Genomic DNA, 25,861 nt, shown 5'->3' on the forward strand with positions numbered 1-25,861 from the left:
GGTGTGCAGGGTTTGGTTCCAGACCAGTACTAACACACAGGTAATCGTGATGATTAGGCTACAGTAGGCTAATAATAGCAATAGTTCAGAAGGTAGTGAGTCCATAATAGCCTTTCTTGTTTCATTCTCAGTCAGTCAATTTCAGACATTACAGACACACATTCCTATTTGCAGTGGCAGGAAAAAACGGCCTACTTCGATGTGCTATTGGTGGATAGTCTTCCCATGTGATGTTCTTGTTGTCGGACGGTCGCTGTGTGCTAATGGCTCCTCCTGCAACAGTGATACGGAGCTGAGCAAGGGTTGCAGGGGCAACGCAAAAATATATATTTTTCTCGAGCCGCAGGAAAGGGTGACTTATTGCGCAATGTTTAAGAAAAAAACACTTTAGATTGCGTGCTTAGACGTCGTTCCAACTATAGAGAAGGGTTTGATTTATTTTATTCTAAACACCGCAAATGAACTCCGTCAGAGCAACCAGCAGAAGACCCAGGCGAGTGTCGAGGCCGCGCCCGGTACAGCCGGAAAGGAACAACCAGGAAAGAGGTAATGCATGTAACGTCACCGCTAAGCTAACTGGGCGCATTTTAAACCATTTCAGAAATACGTTGTTTCGGTTATTTGTTGACTCAAATTAAACGTTTGAATATAGCTATGTGGCTTTTACAAAATTAGGGTTGAAGACGTCTTTCCCGTTTGGTGGAGACGGTAGGAAACGCCGAGGCTTCTTGTTCTGTCGACAATCTCTTAGGCCGCGCTTTGTTTGGCTTGGTTTGTTCCTAGACCTTAGCGAATCCTTGCTGATCTTGACTATACTACAGGTCGTAGAAGAATGCCAGCTAACTAGCTAGATTGCTCAAACGCACCAACGACTATAATAATACACGTCTAATAATGGTTAGCCCACGAGTTTGTCATGAGGTTGTTTTTTCTATTTTTTGGTAGTCTCGCTAGTGTTTATTGGCATGTAAAAGTTAGCCAGCTGGCTAGTACGCTAACGTAACAAGAAAATTGGCAACCCATGATGACGTTATCAGTAGACAACTAGCCAGGAACTACGCCTTTGTTTGAATAGCTCTTAGGAAATTATCAAAGTGCACATTTACATACAATGATTGTTAAATTAGCACATTGGCGGCACATTTGTTTCTTTTAATTACGCCTTCCCTGTTAACTTAACCAAAGTTGCGTTTGGTCTGGAGACGAGTTGTGGTTGTGTTGGCTAACTAATATTAACGTTAGCTAAAGCAGTTAGGTAGTTGGCTCTCTAGTCACATCAAATTGTAGAGAACAATATTGGTTATTATATTCAGCATGGATAGTTCAATTAACTACATAGTAGCTGAATAAATCACGTTTAGTTGTGGTTAACGTTACTCTCGCAAACTAAATTAGGCAGTTAGCTAAATTAGCTTGACGCATCTAAATTTGCTAGCTAGCTTATCCATTTTGTCTGTGCGGCGTCTCACTACGGTAAATCACCAAGGTCTGGCTGTGTTGGGATTGACATCTGACGGGCAGACACCCATCAGCGTTGTGTCCCGAAGCGCACAGTGGGTTAGCAATGTGGTAACCAGGCATTCTTTCGAAAGATACATTGTTTACCTTTGAAATGTTATGTTATATGTGCGATAATCTCCAAAAATAGGCTCACTACCGGTACTTTGCCAGCTGATGTTTAGACAAAGATGACTAATTTCTAAATGATGGGGAATTTCACCTGAAGGGACCAACCGTCACGTCAGCAGAGTTTTTTTGTGAGTGCTAACTTTAGGTGATTCAGTTGGCTTGATAAAACTAGGTTTACTACAGTCAATTTGCCAGCTACGTTATTGTAATGACTATAAATTAACGTGACTAACTAACTTGTTGAATAAGTGACAGATAGCCAGCACTAGTAGTACAGGATAGACCAAGCCATACAAATAACGGTAGCTGAGGCAGCTTCAACATAGTCAAGGCAGCTGTTCAAATGGTGATCTGAGGCAGCTTCAACATAGTCAAGGCAGCTGTTCAAATGGTGATCTGAGGCCTCTTTGAATTGAAGAGGTGCATGTAACTTTTGCTAGCGAGGCTATATTGGCTGCGTTTACACAGGCAGCCCAATTCTGATATTTTGGGCAATTCTGAATTAGTCCATCTGCAGACCCTTACTACATGCCACACCCACTACATGCTGCGGACACTGCCATTAACGACTGCTAGCTAGGACACCGGCACACAGTGTCCTTCGCCAACGCCTGCGGAGCACTGCTTTCCCAGTTAATTGAATGTTACGGTAAGGGTAGTTGGGTTGGCTAAACTAGCTAGCTACTTTTGCGCGCCATAAAGTTATGAGCTCGGGAGGCGAAGGACACAGTGTACCAGTGTCCTTGCTAGTTAGCTACTTACCGTACTGTTAACAGAATTGCCGGAAAGCAGTACATGTCGGCGTGGACAAAGGACACTACCTAGCAGCCTTCTCCTGTGGTTATTTTTTTTTTTGTTGGGGGGGGGGGGGCTGTTGGCATCCTACGTTGATGCATTACCGCCATTTATTGTGCTGGAGTGTGGAGCAGAGACAGCGCTAGTAGCCTCAATAGCAGTGGCCACAGCATATAGTAACCAGAGTCTACAGATATGTTATTGCAATTATTAGCTAAATAGCTGCTCTAATTGGTAAAAATATACCTCCAATTGTTAGAAAATATTTTCTCCTAATTAGTTATGCTGCGTTTAGACAGGCAGACAATTCTAATATTTTTCCCACTAATTGGTCTTTTGACCAATCACATCAGAGATCCGTTCAACAAGGGAAATAGTTAGTGAACTTTGCCTAACATTAGCGAACATATTCCATTTGTTTTGTGTTAGCCGCGACAGTTTGAAAACGTTTGCGAACAGTCTGAAAACGTTTGCGAACAGTCTGAGAAGGTAGTATGTGGCGAATGGAAGTGTCTGCTTTGGGTCTAAACTGCCGCTAAAAATAGTCAAGTGGCCATGGAGACTTTCAACTGTATTTAGTAGGAATCGCCAAGTCATTTTCAGTTTGAATATTTTTGCTAAAAAAAGTCAGTAATCCTTACAAAAAGTAGTTTGTTTTTTCACTAATATTTTGGAATGTGTATTCAAATCGTTCAACTGAAATTGTTACTCTGGCAAAATGTTCACCGCAAACAGAAGCCTTGTTAAACTCGCCTCAGATCTTTTCACATCAGATCTTTTTCAAAACTGAAAAAACAATGAGTGAAATAAAGATCTGAATTTGGCTGCTGTCTAAATGCAGTCTTAGGGAAACATATGAAGTTGAATAAGAATGTTTGCGACTGGCATTTGTGACCTGGGCTCGGTCTACTTCAGATATGGAAGGGCATACACTAGAATAGAGATTAGCCCTAGGCTTCATTTACAGATTACAGGCCTACATATAGACATTTGCATTCTTCATCGGCCTGAAACACTGTTTTGTTTTTGTTACTACCACCTCTTAAACTGTTTCCAATCCATGTATCTGGTATTCAATTATATTAGATCTTCCTTTACTTTTGTACCCTAAAAACCTGAAATGTAATTTAGCTAATGTTGGCAAAATCATAAATGCGCCTCTGTTGCCAATTTCCATTGATCTGTTGGATGATTAACTAGTGGGGCACAGGAACCATGACAGGAACAATGCAGCTTAACCCTGGCTGTCTTTAGTAAGTGAACCCAGCTTCTTCTTATCAAGGTCTTTATTCTGTCTACTCCCCACCACCCCCAGGATCCCATCTCTAGTCTTGGTTTGTTCCCCAGTAATGATACATTGTTGATGCTAAAACAAAGGTGGAGCACAACCCGACACACTACGTGTCCTTTGTAGGGCTGACCCCATTTAGCCGACTGGTCGATTGTTTAGTCGATAGGCTGTTAGTCGACTGAGATTTCTTTAGTTGAGCAGTCGCAATTTTTTCGTGGTGCACAAGACACCCATCTGATTCGCGCCTTACTCAGTGGACTAATCCATTGCAGAGGCCACAGGGATGGCACAGTCCATCACTCTAATACATGTGATACTGACATTTTATGTGGTTATATTATTTAATAATGATGGTACAATGCTAATAAATATAATATAATTTTATAACATGGGCTTTCCACCGCGTTCAATATGGTTGCTGTCCACGGTTCTGAGACGTAATCTTCAGTGCGGTGTAGAATTGGCACCTTTTCCAATGTTGCTATGTGCATAATAGCAAAATGAACCAGCCTATTGGGATTGAGAACATTGCGGCGGAGGCAGCAGCAGCAGAGACGAGGAAAAAGTCCTTAAGCCCTATTCTGACAGGATTAGTTTTACTGGCACAAGACACCACAACTGTAATTTTTGTCCCGTCTGAATCTGCCATGTCAATCATATGTACTTTGCAGAAGAGTTACAAATCCAGCCAGAATAATCAACTATTTTTTGGCAAACTCCAGGGTCCTCTGATAATACTAGTCCCATGCGAATCAATATCCCTGTATTTTGAGATAAATGTCTGAGTTTGACAGGTGTTGCTCGTGGTTTGAGCAAGAAAACTAACTGATTGGACACATTGAACGAAGTGTTGCACATAGCCTATATATGAAGGCCTACATGTATCAACTTTCACAGTGAATGCTTTTGTTCATATGTTTTGTGTGTATTAATTGAATATTGGCAAATGCATCAGTAAAAAATATTGCGCATATTTAATGTAACCTTTGCTGTAAATGGATCACAAAGCAGCATACAACTGCCTAAACATTTGGAAGTGGAAAGTTCACTTTCGCATCCACAGCCTTAAAACTAATTGTAAGTGCAAGTGCACTGTTTAGTTCACATCTGAAGGCTGGGGGGCATTTAGGACGTCTTCTGCGGATGTCTAAAATATCCTAATATTTATGATCATACTTCCTCAGTTCAAATATTATGGTGACACTATACCAAAGATGGTTTGGTATGGTTTAGAAACTTGGGAACCAAGCTTTAATTATCAATGTAGCCCAGTTATCGCCTGGGCTCAATTTATTAAAAAAAGAAGGAATTACAGGGGGCAGTTTGGAAAAATCCGAATCACGTCCGAGTCATCCTCTGGAATAACGGACATTATGGGGTAATAATTACATAACCAACATTCTCTAGTATTACTAGTCCTGTGCGACTAGGGCTTAGCCTAGTTGTATAAGAAAATTGAGGATCGAGCAAACCCCAACTTGATTAGGTCTATAAATCAATAGCCTAACTGTTAAATGTGTCTGGCTTTATGTCATCCATATACAGTGCATTTTCATCAGTATTCAGACCCTTTACTCAGTACTTTGTTGAAGCACCTTTGGCAGCGATTACAGCCTTGAGTCTTCTTGGGTATGACTACAAGCTTGGAACACCTGTATTTGGGGAGTTTCTCCCATTTTTCTCTGCAGATCCTCTCAAGCTCTGTCAGTTTGGATGGGGAGCGTCGCTGCACAGCTATTGTCAGGTTTCTCCAGAGATGTTCGATGGGGTTCAAGTTTAGGGTCTGGTTGGCCACTCGAGGACATTCAGAGACTTGTCCCCAAGCCACTCCTGCGTTGTCTTGGCTGTGTGCTTAGGGTCGTTGTCCTGTTGGAAGGTGAACCTTTGTCCCAGTAGGAGGTCCTGAGCGCTCTGGAGCAGGGTTTGATCAAGGATCTCTCTACTTTGCTCCGTTAATCTTTCCCTCGATCCTGACTAGTCTCCCAGTCCCTGCTGCTGAAAAACATCCCCACAGCATGATGCTGCCACTATCATGCTTCACTGTATGGATAGGTTACCATGGTAATGCAACTCAAGTCATGTGAGATTGAGTCTAATAGCTGCGTTGTCTTCTCTTTCCTAGCAGTTGAAACTCAAAAGTTGAAAAACAACCTAGCTCGTGAACAAAACTATGTAAATAGTTAAACACAAGGATAGTCTCACTTTAGTTTGAAGTAAATTAGACCAACTTTTATGCCTGTGCAGAGCGCTTCTAAAAACAAACCTTTAACTCCGCTCTTCACTTGCGCACAGTCTCTAACCAGGCAGTGTTGCAGCTCGAAGTGGGATAGGCTGTATAGGATTCATAGTTCTTTGACTTTGCGCAATTCATTTACCAGCTATGAAACAAAATGGCAGAAATACTTTGAAAACCATTGGAGCATTTATTTTACAATGTGATCATACTTTACTATTTTTATTAACGAATACAAGTGAAGTGCTCACTCTGTGGCATCCTGACCACCCGCCAAAGAGCTGGTGAAATAGACATCTTATCCGCCAATGCCAAAATCTACCCGCAGGTGGCGGGTGTCAATTTTAGGCCCTGCGTGCAACTATAGTTTTCCTCAACAGAAAATACACTAGTGCAACACATTTGGCAGAAAATAACTTCATTTTCATCATATTTCTAATGTTAACCATAGAATGTAGCCAGCTACATTTCCTAATGTTTTTATTGAAGTTAATCTGGCATTTTACCGGACCAAAGTATGCTACACTGAGAAAAGTATCTACACATCGGTCAGAGTGCTGTCTGCTGCTAGAATGCCAGTTCGTGAATTCTCATCCAAGTGGAGAAGTGCAACTGAAGCACAAAATGAGTCTGATGCCGACTAGAAATTACAATAATAAGCATTTTTAGATCTGCGTGTACAAAACGCAGCAAGATATTTCTTAAGCGGTCTATCTTTTTTCTTTGAGAAAACAAACAATTGTGCGTTAACGCGACCCTGTAGAACACTGCTGTGCATACGCATATACGCTTTGGACTATGATAGACACTAGAAGGCTCTGTGCAACATTGCTAGAAGGCTGAACTTTAATCTGTTGTATTTCTCCCAACTTTTGTCATAGTCTGCTGATTCCTGAGGGAATGAATCCTGTCTCAATGATTTATATAAACATCATATATATATATGCATACATACATACACTCAGTTTATCAGTGACACCCCTCTAGTACTGGGCCGGGGGCCTCCTTTGTCTACAGAACAGCCTGAATTCTCTGGGGCATGGAAACATTGCTCCAATGGTATCAAGGAACCTAACGTGTGCCAGAAACTTGCCCCACACCATTACACCATTGACACCAGGTAGGAGGGGACTATGGCCTCATGCTACTTACGCTAAGTCGGACCATGCGCCGTTTTCCCACTCCTCAATTGTCCAGTGGCGTGATCGCGTGCCCACTGGAGCTGCTGCTTCATGTTTTTATCTGATTGGAGTGGAGCCCGGGGTGGTCGTCTGCTGTAATGGCTCATCCGTGACGAGGACTAATGAGTTGTGTTCCGAGATGCCGTTCTGCACGCCGTTATTTGCCTGTTTGAGGCCCACCTGTTAGCTTGCACGATCCTTGCCATTCTCCTTTCTCCTCAACAAGCTGTTTTGCCCCACCACGCTGCTGACTGGATGTTTGTTTGTTTGTCGCACCATTCTCGGTAAAGCCTAGACACTCATGCGTGAAAAGCCCAGGAGGCCGGCCGTTTCTGAGTTACTGGAACCGGCGTGCCTGGCACCGATGATAATACCACGCTCAACGTCGTTTAGATCGCTCGTTTTGCCCATTACGTTCAATCGAACAGTAACTGAATGCCTCAATGCCTGTCTGCCTGCTTTATGTAGCAAACCACGGCCACGTGACTGTCTGTAGGAGCAAACCATTTTCTTGAACAGGTGTACCTAATAAACTGGCAGCAGTGTATATTGGCCCAGAGCCATATATATCTATCTATATGCCTCTTGATAGGCTAAATCACATGATAGGCCTATGTGTGTCTATGGTTAGGCTTGATACAAACTGACAGGCCCTGTGAAACCTTCCCTGTCTGTGTGACACAATGTACACATACATAGAAGTTCTGACCCTGATGCCCTGAGGGGTAGCCTAGTTCACTAAGCCAGCTGATTTGCCATATCTTGTTTGTACAACTGACCGTTCAGGTTATTATCATTGTCATGTTGTGAATCGTTTGTACCATGTCTTCCGGGCATAAGACGTGGCTTTTTCAGACCTGCTGCATCTGAAACTACGATGTGGTTTTGATGATGTAATAGTCTTTGGACCTAGTGAAGGTCACGGATTAGAAGTTTAGTAGTCGGAAGGACTGGTCTGGAATCATTGCTGTTCTTGATTTTTTTCCCCCGTTGCCATTAGCCTACGCCCCCAAACAACTCTTAACTCTTTATTGCTGATCGGCCTGCTCCTGTTCGTCAGGCCTGGAATCTGATCTCTTCTCAGAGTTCAATAGTCATGGGCCCAAATTTGGCCCGAACAGGGCCCAAATTAACTTTTTTGTTATATTCAACCACGGTGGCAGGTAGATGAGGAAAAATCTATCAGCCGTTCAGATTGTTTACCAGCCAAAATAATTTGCCCCATAATTACATAAACTGATGACCATGCTTTGTATTGTTTCCAGAACAAGACATGTATTAGTAAGAAGTAATGTGGCATATTGCTCAATTTCATTTCATTTGTTATTTTAACCAAAATATCAGATGAGAAAAAATGTTCAGCAGCTCCTTTAAGGGCGGGAGGTTACCGTGGTAATGTGGCCACGAGGTGTGAGGGAGAATGTGACTAGTAGTAGACAGCTTCTCTTCGACATCAGTGGAAGCAGCACATTCAAACTAACATTAAACAAAACAATGTAAATAGCCAAGAAACATGCGCAAAAAACAGCCACAACAATGACACTTTGCTGACTTGAGTAAATTAGACCAACGTTTATGCCTGTTTATGCCTCCAAAAATTAATCTATCAGCGCTTCACTCAGTACGCAAAGCTGTTGCTGCGCAAGGTGGATTGTAGGATATGTATTTATTTGTGCTATAAGCAGCTATGAAACAAAACAGTAGAAATACTTTGAAAACAGCTACTTCAGCGTTTTTCTGCTAGAAATCGCAACTCGCACATATGCCCATACTTGACTATTCACAAATGCGAATGTAATGCTTGCACTGTAGAGCCCTGCAAATTGACCACATGCCAACGTGGCTGGTGAAGTAGACATTCTTACCCGCCAATACCTAAAACCTACCCGCACTTGTCGGGTGTTAATTTTATGCCCTGGTCATGAAGCTGCTGCTTGCAAAGACATGATAGAATAGAGGCTGGTTTTGTGTAGGGAGATCTTTGTAACTCATTTAAGTATATTTAGTCCGTGGCATGCAATATTCTGAAAGGCCTCTCAGCCGTGTGTAATTTGTGTAGTTTGTTTCCCAGACACACCAAGCTCCGCCCTCTGTCACTCGAGCAGTGGTTCTTCCTCACTTTTATATTCACGAGAAGTTTCCATGCTGTTCCGTTAGGTCAAATGCAGTCAACAGATTGTTCCAAACAAGAACAATGCGTCTTTCCACTTACTATAAATTGTTCTATTTCCATGATTCCAACAGTTCACCCAAGTGTTTTGATCTATTTTGCAAGTCAAATCACAATCTTTGGTTAAACAAATTATAATAATGCTATTGGATTTTTTTGGCCCATATCGTGCTGAAGAAAGAGATTGAAGACCACAGTGGTTTAGTTAGTGGGAAATGACTACAGTTAAAGGGGAGGATAGCCAATGCTATCACATGTTAAAGGGGAGATTAGACTGGAGAATTAGAATTAGTGAGAAGGCTTTTTTTCCCCTTCAAGTAATTCTATGATCAGCACACACCACCATCCATGTGTCTCTGGTCATGCTATCCTGGTCCCCTGGGTTCTATCACCTGCTCTGTTCAGCACAACTGTTGATACTCAATAGACTGGGTCACGTTCAGTTGGCATGACATGTCCTATGAGAACTCGAAGGGGAGGAGGGGTTCACGATAGTCAATGGTTTCACACAGACAGATTCATGAAAGTCACCATCGCAAGTAATAAACCATGCAAGTTATATTTTCTATTGGTTACTTTTGTTAGGTAGCCTGAACAGGTAGGCTGCTAGCATTGTGATCACTGGTCTGTGAATGAAGCCAGATGGTAAAACGTCAGTTTCATGCATATTTTGTATTTTTGTATGTACACTACCGTTCAAAAGTTTCGGGTCACTTAGAAATGTCCTTGTTTTTGAAAGAAAATCAAATTTTCAGAAATACAGTGTAGACTTTGTTAATGTTGTATATGACTATTGTAGCTGGAAATGGCCAAATTTTATTTTTAATGGAGTATCTACATAGGCGTACAGAGGCCCATTATCAACAACCATCATTCCTGTGTTCCAATTGCACGTTGTGATAGCTAATCCACGTTTATCATTTTAAAAGGCTAATTTATCGTTAGAAAAGCCTTTTGCAAATATGTTAGCACAGCTGAAAACTGTTGTCCTCATTAAAGCAGCAATGAAACTGTCCTTCTTTAGACTAGTTGAGTATCTGACGCATCAGCATTTTTGGGTTCGGTTACAGGCTCAAAATGGCCAGAAACAAAGACCTTTCTTCTGAAACTCGTCAGTCTATTCCATGTGAGAAATTGCCAAGAAACTGAAGATCTTGAACACCGCTCTGTACTACTCCCTTCACAGAACGGCGCAAACTGGCTCTAACCAGAATAGAAAGAGGAGTGGGAGGCCCCGGTGCACAACTGAGCAAGAAGAGAAGTACATTAGAGTGTCTAGTTTGAGAAACAGACGCCTCAAGTCCTCAACTGGCAGCTTCATTAAATAGTACCCCCAAAACACCAGTCTCAACGTCAACAGTGAAGAGGCAACTCTGGGATGCTGGCCTTCTAGGCAGAGTTGCAAAGAACAAGCCATATCTCAGACTGGCCAATGAAAAGGTTAAGATGGGCAAAAGAACACACACTGGACAGAGGAACTCTGCCTAGAAGGCCAGCATCCCAGAGTCGCCTCTTCACTGTTGACGTTGAGACTGGTGTTTTGCGGGTACTATTTAATGCTGTGAATGGGAACTCAAGTGCCATCAGGCGCAGGGAAGTCAAATTACTCACTGCTTCATGTATGGATCCACAGTAGGGACTCCTAGCTTGACTGCAGAGGAATGGAATGTGGCCAAATACTCTGCTGTCAGTCATAGAGATCTGAGAAGCAGGCCGACTTATAGAACTCCTCTCTGTTAAAGATCTTTGAGCTGTGCAAAGGAACTGTGGCTTGCTGCATTGCAGCCGTAGTCTGGCATTTCTACTAGTCATCGCCTATGCAGAGTTCTCAGGACTAGCTTCCATTTTATTCCAGCCTTGTCCTCTTATTTACCTGTTCTCTTTTATAAACAAGGCTACTTCACATTGTCACAGGAAACATTTTGTTGTATTGAATTGACTGAATGGTTTGCTATCATCATGTCATTGTTATGGCTGTTTTTGTGTGTGTGTTGCAGTCAGTGGCATTTTAAGATGAGGGACAATGATAAAAATGCTTCATGAGGATGGCCTTATTTCTATCACAGCATATTGGTTGACTGTCATTCATATTCCCTTCACCCAGCGCAATAAAACATCACTAGGTTTAGGCCTACTACTTGATACACACATTTTCCCTGTATTTTCCCTGTACCCGTCTTTAGGTTGCTACAATCTAGCCTATGAATGAACGTTTACAAGGTTGAGACATTTTTGTAATCAAGGTGACAGTTTCACATTCAATACCGCTTTGCACAATCTTGCTTGCATCTAGCTGATCTAGGGTGTAATTGTTAGTCCAACAGTTTCTATTGGACAAATTCAGGTATGTTTATCCCCATTCTGTTTGCTTCCGTTTAAGAAACATTTTAACAGAATCTGCGGAATGAATACATCCCTGAGCACACGCAAAGTTCACTTTAATACCAGCCACATAAAAACAGCACAAATCACTTTGCTCGTTTTGTGTGTATATAATTCCTTCTCGCATCGATCTACGCGCTCTCCTCCTCACCTTTTCCCTTCGCTTGTGGACCTCAGTGCACAACACATCAGTTGTCTGTGACTAGGCGAAAAAACCTTTCCAAGCCAAACCTTCATATTGTATCATGACCGTTAACCGCTACACACAGCCTACATCGTTGTCACGTCAGTCAACTAGAACTACTAGGACTAACGCGTTAGTAAACCCGCTACAATCATGCAGTTTAGCAGTTACACCGGCTGGCCCCGGTGGCAATAAATGAATAAAACCAACTGACTTGGAGGAGGTCCAGTGTTGGATAGTCAGCTAGCTAACATAGCATCCCACTCGGTTTGAGCCGGGTGTTTGAGTAGGCTAAACTAGGTAGCTGCATTTGCTAGCAAAGTGAAAGTTTTAAAAATATTATAATAATACAACCAAATATAGCTCTCCCTTAATTTTGGAAGAAATGAATTTGTTCAGAACTGTTCAACTATTGTCTTTCTCTCGAGTCAACTACTCACCACATTTTATACACTGCAGTGCTAGCTGTAGCGTATGCTTTCTTTACTATATTCTTTCTCTGTTCCTTTGATTAGGTGGACAATGTCAGTTTGTGCTGCAAGAGCTCTGATAGGTTGGAGGACGTCCTCTGGAAGTTGTCATAATTACTGTGTATGTCTATGGAAGGGGGTGAGAACCATGAGCCTCCTAGGTTTTGTATTGAAGTCAATGTACCCAGAGGAGGAGAGAAGGTAGCTGTCCTCCGGCTACACTATGGTGCTACCTTACAGAGTGCTGCTGAGATTACTATAGACCTTCATTGCAAAACAGTGTGTCTTTAATAAATTATTTGATATGTGAATGTCTTTAGTATAGTTTTATCTAATAAGGATAACTTTAAAACAAATGTTTAAGTATTTTATTTTTATGTAATTCACTGAGGAGGATGGTCCTCCACTGGTGTGTAGTTACTCTTTAATTGAGGTGGCGCCAGACTGGTTGGCTAGCTGTGTTTCTGTAGCCATAGGTGGTGTGAATTTCACATTTCACCTTTTATGATAAAGTATTCCATGCATCGTTGCATTTGCAGACTTATGTAAGATGGCTTACTATTCCGGATCTTCATAATTTAGACTAATAATATAACTCAATCACTGTTAGCAAAAAAGACTGCATGGCTGAGTGCATAGTGGCGTAGAGTAGGGCTAGGCTATAGGCCTGGGATGGGCAACTCTAGTCCTCGGTGGCCTGATTGGTGTCACATTTTTGCTCCAGCTAACACACCTGACTCCAATGACCAACTAATAGTGGTCTTCAGTTTAGAATGCAATTAGTTTAGTCAGCTGTGTTTGCTAGGGATGGGGGGAAAAGTGACACCACTCCGGCCCCCGAAGACTGGAGTTGCCCATTCCTCCTATAGGCTATATCAGATACGCTTCTTGGCCTTTTATAAACACATTTCATGCAATTATATGACGTTATTTTACTGGAGACAGTAGCAGGGTCTTTTTTTACAGGGTAGACTACTCTGCTGACACTGACAAACAGATCAATAAAAACAACGTTGTCTGATCCATATATTCGGCCTACGAGAAGGTGAGGCACAAATTGCCTACAATATGACATCCATCTAACCTGGAGGAAGAAATGATTGTCCAAAAGCGAACTTTCAAGTGCCACTGACCCAACAATGATAGTGAATATGCGCACTCACCGGGGATATGAGCCAATAGGATGGGCTATATCAAGGGTACTCAACTTACCCTACGAGGTCCGGAGCCTGCTGCTTTTCTTTTCTACCTGAAAATGATTTGCACACACCTGGTTTTAAAGGTTTAAATTGGTGCCTGATTAGAGGGGAGCAATGAAAAAATGCAATGGAACTGGCTTCGAGGTCCAGAGTTGAGTTAACGGGGGCTTATGCTGTTCAATCAATTAAGTTGAGAATTTTGCTAACTATAAAATACAGATTAGTCTTTTCATTGTCTTCTCTTTACAGTAATAGCCATTTGCTTTCCAAACTATGATGTCATATTGCGAAATGCCTGGTTGGGTCTGTACTTTTCATTGATGGTCGCAACTCAACAATCATCTTTGGTATTTGCCGTGCGTGCTACCCAAATTGTGTGCCCTTCCGACTGCATGCTATGCGATATAAAAAATAAATGTACAGCTTTTTCTTTTAAAAGAAGCTAATGATCATCTGTGGCCAAAGCATGCTTTCTGGTGTCGTAGCCTATTTTGAATGATTTTATTTACTTCTGTATAGAATGGAGTAGGTGATTGTTATTCAATTTACCACCTATGTCTGTATCGCACTTCAAAACAAATGGCCACTGGATTGATACAAATAATCATGATTCTGCCAGGTAGGCAGAGGCTACTTTGTAGATAACTTTTAGTTGCATTTCCATCTACCCGAAGACGTTAGGCTGTCATTGGCATCGCTAATGGCTACACAGCGGTAGACAGGCCCTACACGCACACGGGCATTCCCCTGCCTTTGTATTTTTAAAAATGTGTGTTGCACTGCCAAGTCAAACGGTTGCAAAAGCGATGTTTTGGTCACAGTATCAAAACCTGAGATATGGTTGTTTTGACTGTCCTCTCTTCTTCTCCAGATGAGGATGTCCCTGCAGATAGGGTTGTTTTGACTGTCCTCTCTTCTTCTCCAGATGAGGACGTCCCTGCAGATAGGGTTGTTTTGACTGTCCTCTCTTCTTCTCCAGATGAGGATGTCCCTGCAGATAGGGTTGTTTTGACTGTCCTCTCTTCTCCAGATGAGGATGTCCCTGCAGATAGGGTTGTTTTGACTGTCCTCTCTTCTTCTCCAGATGAGGACGTCCCTGCAGATAGGGTTGTTTTGACTGTCCTCTCTTCTTCTCCAGATGAGGATGTCCCTGCAGATAGGGTTGTTTTGACTGTCCTCTCTTCTCCAGATGAGGATGTCCCTGCAGATAGGGTTGTTTTGACTGTCCTCTCTTCTTCTCCAGATGAGGATGTCCCTGCAGAAAAGGGTTGTTTTGACTGTCCTCTCTTCTTCTCCAGATGAGGATGTCCCTGCAGATAGGGTTGTTTTGACTGTCCTCTCTTCCTCTCCAGATGAGGACGTCCCTGCAGATAGGGTTGTTTTGACTGTCCTCTCTTCTTCTCCAGATGAGGATGTCCCTGCAGATAGGGTTGTTTTGACTGTCCTCTCTTCTTCTCCAGATGAGGACGTCCCTGCAGATAGGGTTGTTTTGACTGTCCTCTCTTCCTCTCCAGATGAGGACGTCCCTGCAGATAGGGTTGTTTTGACTGTCCTCTCTTCTTCTCCAGATGAGGACGTCCCTGCAGATAGGGTTGTTTTGACTGTCCTCTCTTCCTCTCCAGATGAGGATGTCCCTGCAGATAGGGTTGTTTTGACTGTCCTCTCTTCCTCTCCAGATGAGGACGTCCCTGCAGATAGGGTTGTTTTGACTGTCCTCTCTTCCTCTCCAGATGAGGATGTCCCTGCAGATAGGGTTGTTTTGACTGTCCTCTCTTCCTCTCCAGATGAGGACGTCCCTGCAGATAGGGTTGTTTTGACTGTCCTCTCTTCCTCTCCAGATGAGGACGTCCCTGCAGATAGGGTTGTTTTGACTGTCCTCTCTTCCTCTCCAGATGAGGACGTCCCTGCAGATAGGGTTGTTTTGACTGTCCTCTCTTCCTCTCCAGATGAGGACGTCCCTGCAGATAGGGTTGTTTTGACTGTCCTCTCTTCTTCTCCAGATGAGGACGTCCCTGCAGATAGGGTTGTTTTGACTGTCCTCTCTTCCTCTCCAGATGAGGACGTCCCTGCAGATAGGGTTGTTTTGACTGTCCTCTCTTCTTCTCCAGATGAGGACGTCTCTGCAGATAGGGTTGTTTTGACTGTCCTCTCTTCCTCTCCAGATGAGGACGTCCCTGCAGAAAAGGGTTGTTTTGACTGTCCTCTCTTCTTCTCCAGATGAGGACGTCCCTGCAGAAAAGGGTTGTTTTGACTGTCCTCTCTTCCTCTCCAGATGAGGACGTCCCTGCAGATAGGGTTGTTTTGACTGTCCTCTCTTCTTCTCCAGATGAGGACGTCCCTGCAGATATGGTTGCAGAAGAATCCGGTCCAGGAGCTCAGAATAGTCCGTACCAACTTCGAAGAAAGTCTCTACTACCCAAGAGAACAGCAGCGTGTCCAGCAAAGACTAACATGGAGGTGAGTCATAAGCATGGGATGTGTTCCAAATGGCTCCCTATATAGTGAATAACTTTTGACCAGTAGTGCACTATACAGTATAGGGTGCCGTTTTGGACAGATCCTATGTATGTGGAAAGACGGCACATAATATTTAAGTGGCTACATGCCCGAGTCACCGAGAGGTGGTGGGTCATTCTGTGTCCTCAGTAGGGTCCTGGGTAAAAGGGGTATGATGTGCTTCTGCTGCACCTTCAACTAGACACAGCATTGTGGAATGTTCAGATATAAATCTGTTATGTAGAATAAACATGATGCATCTCTGACATATAGAATAATGTATCATGTCAGCTCTACTCATTACATATCTATCTGTTTGCCTGCTGAAAATGGATCTCCCATAATGAATCAGCTCACCTAACTTGGACTGAGTGCTGCTGGTTATAAATACATATTGCAAAAAGCTGTACTCTGACCTAGACTAGTGAGCAATATCAGCATTCCACCCAAAATTGTGTCTTCTGAAGCATGAGGCACCCTTTTACCCATGGGCTGAATTTGATAATTCATCTTTCCTCTTTGCATAATTAATAAGTATTTCGCTAGCGGTGGTGATTAATTGAAGAACTTGATTTATTAAAAACAATGCTTAAATATTAATACGGTTGTTTTTAAGCAGATGACCATGGTCTGTTCCATCAAAACGTGTCAGCTGTCAAGGCTTATAACAATCGATTTTTCTTTCTATACGCAGGGTGCTTCCACTTCAGCCACAGAAGACTTTGGCCATCGGGCAAAGCGTGCCAGAGTCTCAGGAAAGTCTCAAGATTTAACAGGTAAAATAATACTTTCTAACAGTCTGTTTTTGTTTAATTTGTATTTATTAGAATCTCTTTTAGCCCATCCCAGGATAATTTTCCAAAAGTCTTTAAAAGACAACAATGACGTACACAGTACAGTAAAACCAAGGACAAATGTTTTTGTGATTAACATGTTATGAGAATTGGAGGTTGAAAATGCCCCTACTCTCTGTATTGGACCTTCTGTCCATCTCCTGTTATTATTTTGGATGTGTGAATACCTCCTCCATTAATAAAGTGTCCCTCTGGTTGTGTTCATCACTAGCAGCTCCCGCAGAGCACTACCTCCAGGAGAAGCTGCCAGACGAGGTGGTTCTGAAGATCTTCTCCTACCTGCTGGAGCAGGACCTGTGTCGCGCAGCATGTGTCTGCAAACGCTTCAGCGAACTGGCCAATGACCCCATCCTCTGGTGAGTGGCTGGTTGGCTGTCTGTCTGGCTCCTTGGTTGGCTGGCTGGCTGGTTGGTTGGCTGGTTAGTTGGCTGGCTGGCTGGCTGCTTGGCCAGTTGGCTGGCTGCTTGGCTGGATGGTTGGTTGACTGTCTGCTTGGTTGGTTGACTGTCTGCTTGGCTGGTTGACTGTCTGCTTGGCTGGTTGACTGTCTGCTTGGCTGGTTGGTTGGCTGTCTGCTTGACTGGGTTGGTTGGCTGTCTGTTTGACTGGGTTGGTTGGCTGTCTGTTTGACTGGGTTGGTTGGCTGTCTGCTTGACTGGGTTGGTTGGCTGTCTGCTTGACTGGGTTGGTTGGCTGTCTGCTTGACTGGGTTGGTTGGCTGTCTGCTTGACTGGGTTGGTTGGCTGTCTGCTTGACTGGGTTGGTTGGCTGTCTGCTTGACTGGGTTGGTTGGCTGTCTGCTTGACTGGGTTGGTTGGCTGTCTGCTTGACTGGGTTGGCTGGCTGTCTGCTTGGCTGGTTGGTTTGCTGGCTGTCTGCTTGGTTTGCTGGCTGGCTGATTGGCTGTCTGCTTGACTGGGTTGGCTGGCTGGCTCTCTGCTTGGCTGGCTGGCTGGCTGGCTGGCTGTCTGCTTGGCCAGTTGGCTGTCTTCTTGGCTGGTTGATGGGTGACTGGTTGGTTGACTGGTTGATTGACTGTTTGCTTGGTTGGTTGGCTGGCTGGCTGGTTGGCTGTCTGCTTGACTGGGTTGGTTGGCTGTCTGCTTGACTGGGTTGGTTGGCTGGCTGTCTCCTTGACTGGTTGGTTGGCTGGCTGTCTGCTTGGCTGGTTGGTTGGCTGGCTGTCTGCTTGACTGGGTTGGTTGGCAGTCTGCTTGACTGGGTTGGTGGTTGGCAGTCTGCTTGGCTGATGGTTGGTTGGTTGGCTGGCTGTCTGCTTGGTTGGCTGGTTGGTTGGCTGGTTGGCTGTCTCCTTGGTTGGTTGGTGGTCTGCTTGGCCTGTTGGTTGGTTGCTTGGCTGGCTGTCTGGTTGGTTGGTTGCTTGTCTGTCTGTCTGGCTGTCTGCTTGGCAGGCTGACCGTCTGCTTTGCTGGTTGGTTGGTTGGCTGTCTGCTCGGCTGGTTGGTTGGCTGTCTGCTTGGCTGGTTGGTGGTTGGCTGTCTGGATGGTTGGTTGGCTGTCTGCTTGGCTGGTTTGCTGTGTTGCTTGGCTGGTTGGTTGGTTGGCTGTCTGCTTGGTTGGTTGGCTGTCTGCTTGGTTGGCTGTCTGCTTGGCCGGTTGGCTGCTCGGTCGGTTTGCTGTCTGGTCGGTTGGCTGGCTGATGGATTGATTGGCTGTCTGTCTGTCTGGTTGGTTGGCTCTGCTTGGCCTGTTGTCTGTCTGGCCGGTTGTCTGGTGGTTGGCTGGCTGGTTGATTGGCTGGCTGTCTGCTTGGCCGGTCGGTTGGTTGGTTGTCTGCTTGGCCGGTCGGTTGGTTGGTTGTCTGCCTGCTTGGACAGTTGGTTGGTTGTCTGGTTGGTTGGTTGTCTGCTTGGCCGGTTGGTTGGTTGTCTGCTTGGCCGGTTGGTTGGTTGTCTGCTTGGCCGGTTGGTTGGTTGTCTGCTTGGCCGGTTGGTTGGTTGTCTGCTTGGCCGGTTGGTTGGTTGTCTGCTTGGCCGGTTGGTTGGTTGTCTGCTTGGCCGGTTGGTTGGTTGTCTGCTTGGCCGGTTGGTTGGTTGTCTGCTTGGCCGGTTGGTTGGGTGTCTGCTTGGCCGGTTGGTTGGGTGTCTGCTTGGCCGGTTGTCTGGTTGGTTGGGTGTCTGCTTGTCTGGTTGGTTGGTTGTCTGGTTGGTTGGTGGCTGCTTGTCTGGTTGGTTGGTTGTCTGGTTGGTTGGTGGCTGCTTGTCTGGTTGGTTGGTTGTCTGGTTGGTTGGCTGGCTGTCTGCTTGGCTGGTTGGTTGGTTGGCTGTCTGCTTGGCTGGCTGGCTGGCTGGTTGTTGGTTGGTGGTTTGGCTGTCTGTTTCGCTGGTTGGTGGTTGGCTGTCTGCTTGGCTAGTTGGCTGGCTGGCTAGTTGGCTGGCTGGCTAGTTGGCTGGCTGGCTAGTTGGCTGGCTGGCTAGTTGGTTGGCTGGCTGGCTGGCTAGTTGGTTGGCTGGCTAGTTGGTTGGCTAGTTGGCTGGCTGCTTGGCTGGCTAGTTGGTTGGCCAGTTAGTTGGTTGGTTGGCTAGTTGGTTGGCTAGTTGGTCGGCTGGCTGGCCTTTTGGTTGGCTGGCCTTTTGGCTGGCTGGGCGCTTGGCTGGATGGCTGCTTGGCTGGCTGGCCTTTTGCTTGACTGGCTGGCCTTTTGCTTGGCTGGCTGCTTGTTTGGCTGGCCTTTTGCTTGGCCGGCTGGCCATTTGGTTGTTTGGCTGGCTGGCCTTTTGGTTGGCTGGCTGGCTGGCTGGCTGGCTGTCTGTCTGCTTGGCTGGCTGGTTGGTTGGTTGGTTGACCAGCAAAGCTAGTTAGCACTGAACCCATGACTGGCTAGTTGGCTGGCTGCTTGGCTAGTTGGCTGGCTGCTTGGCTAGTTGGCTGGCTGCTTGGCTAGTAGGCTGGCTGCTTGGCTAGTTGGTTTGCTGGCTGGCTAGTTAGCTAGCTGGCCGGCTAGTTAGCTAGCTGGCTGGCTAGCTAGCTGGCTGGCTAGTTGGCTGGCTGGTTGACTGACTGGCTGGCTAGTTGGTTGGCTGTCCTTTTGGTTGGCTGGCTGGCTGGCCTTTTGGTTGGCTGGCCTTTTGGTTGGCTGGCTGGCTGGCTAGTTGGCTGGCTGGCTGGCCGGCCGGCCTCTTGGCTGGCTGGCTGGCCGGCCTCTTGGCTGGCTGGCTGGCCGGCCTCTTGGCTGGCTGGCTGGCCGGCCTCTTGGCTGGCTGGCTGGCCGGCCTCTTGGCTGGCTGGCTGGTCGGCCTTTTGGTTGGTTGGCTGGCGGTCTGGCTTGCTGCTTGGCTGGCTGCTTGGCTAGTTGGCTGGCTGGTGAGACACTGTCTCATTCTGTCTGTCATTCTGTCTGTCTGGATGGTGAGACCATAGAAATCGAATCTATTGATTGATTGGACTTCACCTTTTAAGTCGATGGCATAATAGGTGGACTGTTAGCTATTCCGAGTGTACCCATAGGTGCAAAGCTAGGTTGAAGATAAAAGGTTAAGACGAGGATTCTAATGTCCTGTAATGCTTTACATAAATTAGGAAGAATTGTAAACAATGGGACCAGCAATGCTAGTTAGCACTGAACCCACAACTATTTTCAAATGCTTCCGCATGGAATTGTTAGGTTGTCCTAATTTGGGTGTCTTCAACCAAATGTAACGGATCCAATCTGGAACACACACTGTCTTTCCCCTCCTGCGCCCCACAGTGTGTTATCGCTTGAAGTTAGCCTGTCTTATGGTGTCCTGTCTGGCTGTGCCTTGCTTTGCTTCACAGGAAGAGGCTGTACATGGAGGTGTTTGAGTACACGCGTCCCATGATGCATCCTGAGGCGGGGAAGTTCTTCCAGATTAACCCAGAAGAGTACGAGCAGCCCAACCCGTGGAAGGAGAGCTTTCAGCAGCTGGTAGGACAACGACCCCATGACCTCTTTTCCCACACTGTCCTTACTGTTACTCACTCACCTCTGACCTATGGAAACCCTCACTGTCACTCAACCATATAGATACTCCTACTGCTGCTAAAACAGTCAACAGCTTGTACAGACATATGAATGCAAGAACACTGTGGAGTCCCAGTAATTCTATTTGTTTATTTTATTATTTAACCTTTATTTAACTTGGCAAGTGAAGTTCCAGTGGAGTGACATAACTTGATTGCTGTGATTCTAGAAGTAATCCCACCATTAGTATTACTGTGCTATAATAATGGCCAGATTCATTGACGTTTTTTTGTTTTTGTTTACAGTATAAAGGAGCACATGTGAAGCCAGGCTTCGCAGAACACTTCTACAGTAATCCTGCCAGATACAAAGGAAGAGAGAACATGCTTGTAAGTGTGTTTGTTTGAGAGAGTTTAAGGGCCAGTTTCCTTGAAACCGATTAAGCCTAGTCCTGGACTAAAATGTACACTGAATGAAGAATCTTCATTGCCTAAGCTTTAGAGTAATGGGAGTGCTTGTAGAGAGGACGACTGGCTACTATTCTGAACTTTGTATGGTGAGCTTTCTGGCACCCAGAGCTGCTGAGGTGTCTCCCAAGTGGGTGCTTCAGAGTGGAAGAGAAAGTCCAGTGGCTATAAGAGTCAGGCTGGTTCCCAGACTTGCCCTCTACAAGATCAGCAGCAGACTCCATCACCATCCTCTGACCAGCATTCTCCACTCAAGACATTAGCTGACCCTCTCCATCTTCAGAAGATGCAGCTTTCAAAGACCTGGCCTCTATTGGTTGACCTGGCCTCTACTGGTTGACCTGTCATGATATATTGCTTGTTTGTTTTTTGCTCTTGAAGCACTTCGAGATTCTATGAAAAGCGCTATAGAAATTTAATTTATTTGTATTGATATAGGCTTAACTTTTTAGTTCAGGACTAGGCTTTTTAATCTGTGAGTTGTTATTGAGTGATTGGTCATCATGAGTTCACTGTGACTTCGCTGTAACACACTTCTCTATGGTGCCTCTTCCTCAGTACTATGACACCATCGAGGATGCCCTGGGAGGTGTTCAGGAGGCCCACTTTGACGGCCTCATATTCGTACACTCTGGGGTCTACACTGATGAGTGGATTTACATTGAATCGCCCATCACAATGATCGGAGCTGGTACGTATTAATTCTGTTCATTGTTTTCTCTACCGTACACCGTCTGTTCCCCGTCTATATACTAGAGGTCGACCGATTATGATTTTTCAACGCCGATACCGATTATTGGAGGACCAAAAAAAGCCGATATCGACCAATTAAAATTAGTTTTTTATCAATTAAAATATATAAAATATTTTTATTTTTTATTTATTTGTAATAATGACAATTACAACAATACTGAATGAACACTTATTTTAACTTAATATAATACATGAATAAAATCTATTTAGCCTCAAATAAATAATGAAACATGTTCAATTTGGTTTAAATAATGCAAAAACAAAGTGTTGGAGAAGAAAGTAAAAGTGCAATATGTGCCATGTAAAAAAGCTAACGTTTAAGTTCCTTGCTCAGAATATGAGAGCATATGAAAGCTGGTGGTTCCTTTTTAACATGAGTCTTCAATATTCCTAGGCAAGAAGTGATAGGTTTTAGTTATTATAGGAATTATAGGACTATTTTTCTCTATACCATTTGTATTTCATATACTTTTGACTATTGGATGTTCTTATAGGCACTTTAGTATTGCCAGTGTAACAGTATAGTTTCCGTCCCTCTCCTCACCCCTCCCTGGGCTCGAACCAGGAACACATCGACAACAGCCACCCTCGAGCATTGTTACCCATCACTCCACAAAAGCCGCGGCCCTTGCAGAGCAAGGGGAACAACTACTTCAAGGTCTCAGAGCGAGTGACGTCACCGATTTGAAAAGCTATTAGCGCGCACCCCGCTAACTAGCTAGCCATTTCACATCGGTTACACCAGCCTAATCTCGGGAGTTGAAGTCATAAACAGCTCAATGCTTGAAGCACAGCGAAGAGCTGCTGGCACACGCATGAAAGTGCTGTTTGAATGAATGCGTACAAGCCTGCTGCTGCCTACCACCGCTCAGACTGCTATATCAAATCATAGACTTAATTATAACATAATAACACACAGAAATACGAGCCTTAACCTCTCTTGGGTAGAGGGCAGTATTTTCACGTCCGGATGAAAAGCGTGCCCAAAGTAAACTGCCTGTTACTCAGGCCCAGAAGATAGGATATGCATATAATTGGTAGATTTGGATAGAAAACACTCTAAAGTTTCTAAAACTGTTAAAATGATGTCTGAGTATAACAGAACTGATATGGCAGGTGAAACCCCGAGGACAAACCATCCCCCCCAAAAAATAATTCAGCCTACCAAAAGTTGTCACTTTTATTATAAGGTGAAATCCTCCCAGATTGCAGTTCCTAGGGCTTACACTAGATGTCAACAGTCTTTAGCAAGAGTTTCATGCTGATTTTTGGAAAAATGAGCCAGGAATTGTAGTTTTTCTAGGTGGCTCCCATTTTGGCTGTAGTGTTTCCAAGCGCGCGTGGGTGAGAGCGCGTTCTTTGGTATTTTTCTCCGGTAAAGACAATAACAATTCTCTGTCTTAAATGTTATCGTTTATTTACGTTTTAGGGTACCTAAGGTTTGATTATAAATGTTGTTTGACTTGTTTGGAAAAGTATATTGGTAACGTTTGGGATTCATTTTGTATGCATTTTGATGGAGGAAAACTTGGTGGATTATTGACTCAAGCGCGTAAGCTAAACCGAGTTTTTATGGATATAAAGTACATTATCGAACAAAAGGACCATTTGTGATGTAACTGGGACCTTTTGGAGTGCCAACAGAAGAAGATCATCAAAGGTAAGGCATTTATTATATCGCTATTTCTGACTTTCGTGGCGCACCTGCCTGGTTGAAATATGTTTTTCATGCTTTTGTATGTGGGGCGCTGTCCTCAGATAATCGCATGGTGTGCTTTCGCCGTAAAGCCTTTTTGAAATCTGACACAGCAGCTGGATTAACAAGAAGTTAAGCTTTATTTTGATGAATTACACTTGTGATTTTATGGAAGTTAAATATTTATAATTCTGTAGTTTGAATTTCGCGCTCTGCAATTTCACAGGATGTTGGCCAGGTGGGACGCTACTGTCCCACCTGCCCGTAAGAAGTTAATATGGTCAAATCCGGAAATGATCATTTCCGTATTCCGTATTTCCGTATTTTAAACCGTTCCGTATTTTATCTAACGGGTGGCATCCCGAAGTCTACATATTGCTGTTACATTGTACTATCTTCAATGTCATAATTATTTACAATTCTGGCAAATTAATTTCGGTCTTTGTTGGGAATAAATGGTCTTCACACAGTTCGGAGCCAGGTGGCCCAAACTGCTGCATATTCCCCGACTGCTTGCACGGAACGCAAGAAAAGTGAGACAATTTCCCTAGTTAAAAGAAATTAATGTTAGCAGGCAATATTAACTAAATATGCAGGTTTAAAAAATATATACTTGTGTATTGATTTTAAAGAAAGGCATTGATGTTTATGGTTAGGTACATTTGTGCAACTACAGTGCTTTTTTTGCGAATGCGCTTGTTAAATCATCACCCGTTTGGCGAAGTAGGCTGTGATTCGATGAGAAATTAACAGGCACCGCATCGATTATATGCAACGCAGGACACGCTAGATAAACTAGTAATATCATCAACCATGTGTAGTTAACTAGTGATTACGTTAAGATTGATTGTTTTTTATAAGATAAGTTTAATGCTAGCTAGCAACTTACCTTGGCTTCTTGCTGCCCTCGCGTAACAGGTAGTCAGCCTGCCACGCAGGCTCCTCGTGGAGTGCAATGTAAGGCAGGTGGTTAGAGCGTTGGACTAGTAATCGGAAGGTTGCCAGATCGAATCCCCTGAGCTGACAAGGTAAACATCTGTCGTTCTGCCCCTGAACAAGGCAGTAAACCCACCGTTCCTAGGCCATCATTGAAAATAAGAATGTGTTAAAGTTGTAAAAAAAAATACCGATTTGTTATGAAAACTTGAAATCGGCCCTAATTAATCGGCCATTCCGATTAATCGGTCAACCTCTACTATCTACTCCACTTGACCTTGCAACATGGTTCATTGACTATCTTTGCTGGACACTTGTAGCCCATTGTTGTCTTTTGCCCTGCCCTTTTAACCCCCAATGCTGTATTTTTTTCAACAGCATCTGGTAAAGTAGCAGACAAAGTGATCATTGAGAACACCAGAGACTCAACGTTTGTCTTCATGGAGGGCTCAGAGGATGCATACGTCGGCTACATGACCATCAAGGTGAGGTCTTATCCATGACTTACATAATATGGGCCTAGCTGACTGTTGGTGTATGCCTGGACTCAACAGTGGTCCAAATCATATTGACTCTGTACTGTGGTCCTCATCATATTGTCATATTGGCTCTGTACAGTGGTCCTCATCATATTGTCATATTTACTCTGTACATTGATCGTCATGTTGTCATATTGACTCTGTACAGTGGTCCTCATCATATTGTCATATTGGCTCTGTACAGTGGTCCTCATCATATTGTCATATTGGCTCTGTACAGTGGTCCTCGTCATATTGGCTCTGTACAGTGGTCCTCATTATGTTGTCATATTCACTCTGTACAGTGGTCCTCATCATATTGTCATATTGGCTCTGTACAGTGATCCTCATATTATCATATTGACTCTGTACTGTGGTCCTCATCCTATTGACTCTGTACAGTGATCCTCATGTTGTCATATTGACTCTGTACAGTGGTCCTCATCATATTGTCATATTCACTCTGTACTGTGGTCCTCATCATATTGTCATATTGACTCTGTACAATGGTCCTCATTATATTGCCATATTGTCTCTGTACTGTGGTCCTCATCATATTGTCATATTGACTCTGTACAGTGGTCCTCATCATATTGTCATATTGACTCTGTACAGTGGTCCTCATTATATTGTCATATTGACTCTGTACAGTGGTCCTCATCAT

The 25,861-nt window shown here is 44.1% G+C and overlaps 1 protein-coding gene across 3 annotated transcripts in view; it reads left to right on the forward strand.

The window, feature by feature from the left end:
* Positions 1–254: 254 nt before the first annotated feature.
* LOC120046864 (F-box only protein 11) overlaps positions 255–25,861 on the forward strand; it is a 48,166-nt gene continuing 22,559 nt past the window's right edge. The window contains exons 1-8 of one of the 3 annotated variants that reach the window (XR_005476861.1): positions 255–546; positions 15,861–15,991; positions 16,725–16,806; positions 17,096–17,240; positions 20,662–20,791; positions 21,133–21,216; positions 21,853–21,985; positions 25,058–25,164. Coding sequence is in view for 2 of the 3 variants with exons in the window: in XM_038992437.1 (XP_038848365.1) it covers positions 459–546; positions 15,861–15,991; positions 16,725–16,806; positions 17,096–17,240; positions 20,662–20,791; positions 21,133–21,216; positions 21,853–21,985; positions 25,058–25,164 (900 nt within the window). In the remaining variant the exon portion in view is untranslated. The remainder of the gene's footprint in view (positions 547–15,860; positions 15,992–16,724; positions 16,807–17,095; positions 17,241–20,661; positions 20,792–21,132; positions 21,217–21,852; positions 21,986–25,057; positions 25,165–25,861) is intronic. The other 2 variants (XM_038992437.1, XM_038992439.1) reach the window with 2 other exon arrangements.

The sequence above is a fragment of the Salvelinus namaycush genome, chromosome 4 (genome assembly GCF_016432855.1).
Source record: "Salvelinus namaycush isolate Seneca chromosome 4, SaNama_1.0, whole genome shotgun sequence".
Taxonomy (NCBI): domain Eukaryota; kingdom Metazoa; phylum Chordata; class Actinopteri; order Salmoniformes; family Salmonidae; genus Salvelinus; species Salvelinus namaycush.